This window comes from Schistocerca piceifrons, chromosome 4 (genome assembly GCF_021461385.2).
Source record: "Schistocerca piceifrons isolate TAMUIC-IGC-003096 chromosome 4, iqSchPice1.1, whole genome shotgun sequence".
NCBI lineage: Eukaryota > Metazoa > Arthropoda > Insecta > Orthoptera > Acrididae > Schistocerca > Schistocerca piceifrons.
This window is the reverse complement of record NC_060141.1, coordinates 823,636,321-823,644,229: the sequence shown is the minus strand read 5'-3', so window position 1 is coordinate 823,644,229 and position 7,909 is coordinate 823,636,321. Positions and strand designations below refer to the sequence as shown.

Here is a 7,909-nt window from a genome sequence, read left to right as displayed (position 1 = left end):
TCTTTTGTGAACCGTCCAGAAACGTTGTGCATCATTCAAGTGCTACGCGTGTTTCCGATACCGGTTCCACATTCGGTGCTTTGTGTGATGGGAATTAATTAAACAGACACGTTCATGTGGCGCCCCTGCGCGGTGCTCGCATGCGTATTTAATACGACTCTATGGGCCAACATGGCTCACAGTCACAGAGAAGTCTTGAGGCAGCATGGCGGCGCAAGAACTTCCCGAGCCGGTACGTTCATGAGTCAGGTCTTTAGTTCACTTCACATCCGTGGAGGTCAGGGACAACAGAAAAAAGTGTAATCTGCGTGAATGTGATTAATCATTTTCCTATTGATGCGCTCCATTTGAACTTTGAAGAAACGGGGTTCATTATGTTTATCATAATTCAGGAAAGTAACGTGCCAGAAGTAAAACCAAACTGGGCATAAAGTTCTAAATTGTTGACCGTACGTATCGATAATAATTTAAACAAGATAAATAATTTATCAGATCATTTAAAATACCTAGAATTAGAACTTCTGGGAGAAGCCCAACAGACGACTACAGTGTCATAGAAATTAGTGAGTTGAAACATTTTTTTACATTTTTGATTGACTGATATCCTGAACGATAATGTTTTGCTGCAGCTCCTCTGTTGCGAAAAATATCTAAATACACATACTAGTGTATTCAGAAGTATGCTTAAGGATCGTATGCCTGTAACTCGTCCTCACTTTTCGAAGCACTTGCAAATATTAACCGTAGTTTCATATAACAATTGTTTACTTTTGAAATTTGTCGTAGACCGTTTTAATTTGAAATAACTACGGAGATTTATAAATTCTAAAGCACAACTGATCTTCACCACTCACCAGTGGCTAATGTTGCAAGAGACAGGAGTTAAATTCACAGTTATTACTTTCATTGCCAATTACACTCGGAAATGAAACATGTGAGAGACAACAACAGTATTTTAAAACACACATGAAAGTGTTTTTGCTTAACGAATTCTTGAATACCACAGAAGGCTTTGTGAGCAGATATATGTAGTCAAACAAATGCAATCCTCCAGCATGCAGATGCAAGATGAAAATACGTTTTTCGTGAATTTTCGTATCTTCCGTAGATCATAACTGTTTTGGGGTAAGTGATACATGTCACAGAGATAATTACTTATCTAGAAAAGTACTACATTACAGATGGTTTTATGGAGTTATTAATGAGATTTTCATTTGCTTTCCTCCTTCTTTATTTCTATTTGTCATGTGATTTGACGCATTAAATTGCACTATTTTCAGACAATCATCGAAGTCAAAATACCAGTGCACCCCTGAAATTTCGGGAGTCTACTGTCAGTTTTCATAATTCCATACCTGTACGAATTTTCATTGTGTTTAAAACAGGAAATTCGAAATTACAGTGTAAAGACTTTGGTGTATTACCCGATCATATTTAATTTATATTTTCACTGTTATAAGCAAAATCAAAACTTCCTGAGATTTTATGACGCTTTACTCAACAACCTTTATTCATAGCCATTTTCTGTTATTAAATTTACCTTATTTCGAACTTTTTGATCTTTCAAACAAAATAACAGTAAGTATGATTAGAGGGACGTGTGAAATCGACGATACGTAGCAGTTTCCAAAATAAATTTCTGATTTGCTATATTTAAACGTTTTTCAAGTGCATAATACGTTTCTATCAATTGACCATCAGCAGAAGCATTACGTTTTGTTTACTCTCATTTACATGTGAACGCAAGCAGCAGAGGCAGATTATAGTCCGGGGCGAGTGTTCATAGTGCACATAGGAGGATGAAACGTTGCAACCCTCCAGTTTGCAGTAGGTGTGGTTTGATGGCATTAAGCATAAATAATATGGGCTTCATCAGTGAGAAACGACATGTATTACGTAGACCTTACGGAGTCTCGTATGTCGTTCTAGCAAAATAATCGTTCTAACACAATGATGCATGATTTTTGGAAGGATCATAAAAAACTGATGTTGTGTTCGCAGAGTAACATAGCAACCTGCATAATTAGACGATCGAAACCCATTAGGAATGTTGATCTATCGAAACCGTCCAAATTATTTTTCTGTAAGTAGTTGCAACCATCCTTCTTTTTGTTGAGATTCGTCATATATGTACATAGGTTGCATTCAGCTGAATGTTCTCTGTCCTTATAGTTTAATTTCCGACTTCTTGCGTCAAAATAATATCTTACTTTTATTAACCTCAATTTAGAGTAAATAAATCCAACTGCGACTGTAGATGAGATTTTAACTGCCCTATGCGTTTCTTTATAGCATCTGGACTTTTCATGATCTGTAAAAAATATTCCCATTAACTACCCTACTTGAGGGAATAATACTGTTGTGTGCAGATAGGGGATCAATCAAGATGCCTTCATTCGTCTGTGGGACAACACTGTGTCTGAAGCAGCTTAATGCGTTTTCACCCGGATAGTTAAACAGACACGCAGCTAAAATGCGGCGCAGTTCGAGTAGTGGACCGACAGCAGCTGCCGCGCCGTCTCACTGCCGTCACCCCCCACAGGCTGTGGCGCGGCACTGTGCGGGACAGAAGGTGGCCGGTGTGTCAAAAAGTAGCTAAGCGAACGTCAGTGGCGTCTCAAAGCCCACTTCCGCTACCGTGAAGACGCTCTGTGATAGGAAGCCGTTTTTTTTGTTGTGGGTTTCAGTCCTAAAACTGGTTTCATGCAGCCGTCCAATTTGGCTTGCGTGTGCAAGGCTTCTCATCTCTGCATAACTGTTCAGACATTCATGGTTTTCCCAGACAACTTCCACCCCTCACATTTTCCTCCGTAGCGAAATTTTCGGTTCCTTGATGCCTCAGAACGTGTCACATAAATCCATCCCTTCTTCTAGTCAAGTTATACCACAAATGTCTTTTTCACCAGTTCCATTCACTACCACTTCGTTGATTAACTCATTTAGCCATCTAATTTTCTATATTCTGCTCTGGTTCCACATTTCAAAAACTTCTTTTCTCTTCTCGTCCGCACTCTTTATCGTCAATGTTTCATTTCTGAACAACGCTATATTCTAGACAAGTTCCTTTAGAAAACACTTCCTGACACTTAAATATAGGAGGAAAAGCAGCATCTATCGAAAAGTTTTAATCTGTTCACTGCAGATCGATTTCGGCTACTGTGTGGCTATCTTCTGTGCTATGTGAATAGAAGAACATAATGAGAATCAGGCATTAAAATATAAACATACATACCGTACTACAATTGTATCAGGTAGTACAACGTAAATTTACATACCATTGTATTGTATTGTGTGTTAACCGGGGACCTAGAAGCAATGGAGAGGCTCCGTCCCAGCATCAGCCGCAGTGGTCCACAACCCCACGACGACTACCGCAGTCCACTTCACCCCTCCGCCGCCCCACACAGAACCCAGTGTTATTGTGCGGTTCGGCCCCCGGTGGACCCCCCCCCCCCCCCCCAGGGAACGTCTCACACCAGACGAGTGTAACCTCTATGTTTGCGTGGTAGAGTAATGGTGGAGTAGGCGTAAGTGGAGAACTTGTTTGCGCAGCAATCGCCGACGTAGTCTAACTGAGGCGGAATAAGGGGAACCAGCCAGCATTCGTCGAGGTAGATGGAAAACCGCCTAAAAACCGTCCAACATCCATTTAGAGGTGTCGTGTACATGGATCAATGTCTTCCAGCTCTGTTCTGATTCTCATTAAAATCTGTGAAAAGTTGACGGTTGTGCAATGAGCAATTGCCATTGGAACTCTGCTTAATTATGATGGAAAGATGGTGTAAACTTGAGTTTAAAATTTTTTTAACGATTGGTGGAAACTGCCCGTAGAATTACAAATAAGAAACATTTTCTGAAAACTGGGCTTTTTGTTGTAAGGTACAACAAAATTTGATACAAGTAACACAAGCACAAACATACTGTCCACACTGAAATTTTTCTGTGGAGTAGAAATTGTTGCTAAGCAGAAATGACTTCAATTTGTTTTTTAAGTTTTCAGTATATGCTAGCATCTTAATTTCACAAGACAGGTGGTCAAGTATTCTGATGGTTGCAGACTTCGTCGCTTTCCGTGATAGAAGAAGGTTAAGTTGTGGATAGCAAAGGGTATTTTTGTTCCTAGTGTTTCAGAATGGTACCATTAATTCCCCCCCCCCTCCCCCCCATGAACCATGGACCTTTTACAAGTACATGGAAGCTGAAGAGCGCATAAGCAACTGAGTAAAATCGGCCTCTATACAAATGTCCCGGTTGATGAAACCATAGACCTTGTAAAAGAAAATCTTTTTAAGCATAAAAAACTAAGTGAAACTCAGATTGCTGAACTTATTGGTTTGCTTAAGGTCATATTAAAATACAATTATTTCACATTTAATGGGAAAATGTATATACAGCCAGATGGTCTAGCAATGGGCAGCCCCCTCGCCGGTATTCTAGCAGAGGTTTTCATTAACGGCCTGGAAACAGCATTTTTCAATTGTAGTTCAGAATTACACCAAAAAATCCGCTATTATGCACGTTATGTGGACGACATTTTCATTGCTTTTGATGGCACTGACCATGAGTTGGAGCAGCTTTTCAACACTTTCAATGGTTTACATGAAAAAATTTCCTTCACAAAAGAACTTCAAAATGATAAACGTGAGCTTAATTTTCTAGATTTATCAATTTCTATACAAGATAATACCTTTCATTTCAATATCTTCCGCAAGGAAACATATTCAGATAATGTCATTCCTGCTGACTCAACTCATCCTAAAGCGCACAAACTGGCGTTTTTTCATTCCGCCATTCACCGAATGGTAATCACGCCTTTATCACCTGCGGATCAACAAAAGGAATTGAATGTCATCAAAACGATTGCTGTTAATAATGGATATAACCAGAATATGATCGATCAATTGCTTAATAAGAAAATTTTCCGAAATTGTTCGACTTTGAGTAATAACCTCCCCACAGATACCACAGAAACTAAAAAATTTATTTCCATCCCTTTCTTGGGTAACATTTCGTATAGGATTAAACGTATTCTAAATAAAAAATATAACTGTAACGTCTCCTTTTCTACAGACAACAGCTTAAAAAGAAATCTTATACATTCAGTAGAAATTGCTAACGATTGGTTTTCTAATTCAGGTGTATACAAACTAACCTGTAATAACTGCCCCTCATATTATATTGGTCAAACAGGCAGAGCTGTTAAAACACGATATAAAGAACATCTATTAGGTAAAAAAGGAGCTAATGTTCACAACTCTACTTTTGCTGAACACCTCTTGATAGCCGGCCATACGCCTAAACAGTTAGAAGACACGGTTACCCTACACAGACAAGTTAAAGGACGGAGACTAGATCTGTGGGAAGAGTTATTTATTTTTAAACATCTAGTGCTCAAAGACGGTAATATACTCAATGATCAGTTGAACCTTGCCTGTAGACAATTTTTTGAAGGCTTTAAACCCGTACTATTTAATTCATAACATTAATGTTGATAACCTCAGTTGTCTATTTCCTCAGGAAACTATAATGCATTTTTATATCTCTAAGCTCTCTACCTTTTATGCAATGTGATTTACTTATGATGTATGGCTGCCACTACACTGGCCCTCATGTAATTCTCGCTTATCCTAAAACCTCGGATCCCAGTGAATATATATTAACTAGATTGTGGACCAGCTTTCATAATTCATGTCTTAAGATGCCATTACTGTTTATTTTAAAATTTTGACTTATATACGTTCTATGTGCTTCACTAATATGGTAATATAATTTTATTTTGGGCTGTATATGCCACTGCATGTAACTCATGGCGTATGCGCCACCTACCTTTTTGAAATATGTTCCTACGTTATTGTTTCTAAGGCTCCCACATTGTCATAATGGGAATGTTAAATGCTTTCCTCTTATTTACTGTCACTCTATCTAAGGACGCAATTAACATTTATATTTTACATGTTACTTCAGTACCCCAATCGGCACATAGTACGCGACCTGAGCGCCACCTGCCCTGGTCGCAGTGCTACCACGCAGGCCGATTTTACTCAGTTGCTTATGCGCTCTTCAGCTTCCATGTACTTAATTTTATTTATCTGACATACCCTACTCTTAGGGCTATATTTGATTTTGACTAATGGAGCTACGGAGACGTTTGTAAAAATGGCAATGACGTATTACTCCATGTTAATATAATAGTGTAAGTACAAGAAATTCTTCTCATATTCTGTAACACAAGTTTCTCTTAATATATGTTAAACTCTAATCTTGAATTATGTGTATACCTTTCATATAAATCACGATGTTCATTTTCCTCAGGCCGATTTCTGAAGAAGATAGGTTTAAACTTATCGAAACCTAGGTAAAGATTACTTTATCCTTTGCAACGGGTCGGCTGTTTTAAATCTAACTACGTGGAACCGTTGCTGTTACGCAGCTATGTTTAAAATAACAATGGAATGTAGTCGAATTAAGTCAGGTGATGCTGAGGGAATTAGATTAGGAAATGAGACACTTAAAGTAGTAAAGGAGTTTTGCTATTTGGGGAGCAAAATAACTGATGATGGTCGAAGTAGAGGGGATACACTAAACAGATTCAGAAGGATGTAGGTTGCAGTAGGTACTGGGAGATGAAGAAGCTTGCACAGGATAGAGTAGCATGGAGAGCTGCATCAAACCAGTCTCAGGACTGAAGACCACAACAACAACAACCATTTTTCAAATAATATTTGAATCTTCGCAATAAATGTCATAAGACAGTAGACGTATTATGAGGTTGATGTTAGTAAGTCCTATTTTTTAAACTTTTGCCTGCACGGAATCGAGGATACACGCCGGATATTATCTCTACGGTACGTTTCTGCGCAGTGACCACTTTGTATCCATGTGTGGATTTGTCGTACAAAACTAGGAAACTATTCACACCAGCAATTACACGTAGATCAAGTGTCACCGACCTCAGTCGTTTGACAAGATCTGTAACATGTGGTTTTCGATTCGTTGTCTCTTCAGTGCAGACGTCAAGGTATTTTGAACCATCAAGTTTACATACTTTCTTATCTCCATTATGTATTGTTGCTGATAATGATACATCTTGCATTGCACAAAAGTGAAGAGACTGTTCAGCCACGCGGATTAGCCGAGCGATCTAAGGCGCTGCAGTCATGGACTGTGCGGCTGGTCCCGGTGGAGGTTCGAGTCCTCCCTCGGGCATGGCTGTGTGTGTGTGTGTGTGTGTGTGTGTGTGTGTGTGTGTGTGTGCGTGTGAGTTTGTCCTTAGGATAATTTAGCTTAAAAAGTTTATAAACTTAGGGACTGATGAACTTAGCAGTTAAGTCCCATAAGATTTCACACAATTTGAACAGACTGTTTACTGAAAACCAAGCAATACTACGTTTGAACATTTACGTTATTGCTCGTTATCAAAGAGAACTATTTCTGCTTTATGAGAGTACAACAGAGGGTCATTCACACCCAGTAGGAACAGGAGTGGTCACCAGCAGTACTGTGTCCCCATTGAAAGAAAGAGTTTTCATGACAGCTGCACGAGCCGTCTCTGAGATAAGTTAGTATAAGTAAAGTGAAACACTAAGTCATTATACCGCTAAAGCCTTAAGCTTAAAGCATCCACAACAGAGTGTTGCGATTTGCACAGTCAGTGCATTAGATGGATTATAAAAATTTTCGATGAGTGAACTCTTGTCATTCAGATATCTTAAAACACAATCGTAGAAATGCGGATGTCAAATTAAGTGGAACAACTCTTCTAACTGACTCATATTTCCGGACACATTCAATCATTCTTATATACATTGCCATTTCCAAAATTTTGAGAAAGTTAATACTAAAACAGGTAGGTAGTTATTTATATACTACTGGCCATTAAAATTGGTGCACCACGAAGCTAACGTGCTAC

General features: G+C 38.8%; 1 protein-coding gene across 1 annotated transcript in view; it reads left to right on the top strand.

Annotated features, from left to right (window-relative positions):
- The first annotated feature begins 205 nt into the window (after positions 1-205).
- The window catches only part of LOC124796224 (odorant receptor Or2-like), a 196,622-nt gene continuing 188,918 nt past the window's right edge, over positions 206-7,909 (top strand). The window contains exon 1 of the mRNA XM_047260316.1: positions 206-232. Within this exon, the coding sequence (XP_047116272.1) occupies positions 206-232 (27 nt within the window). The remainder of the gene's footprint in view (positions 233-7,909) is intronic.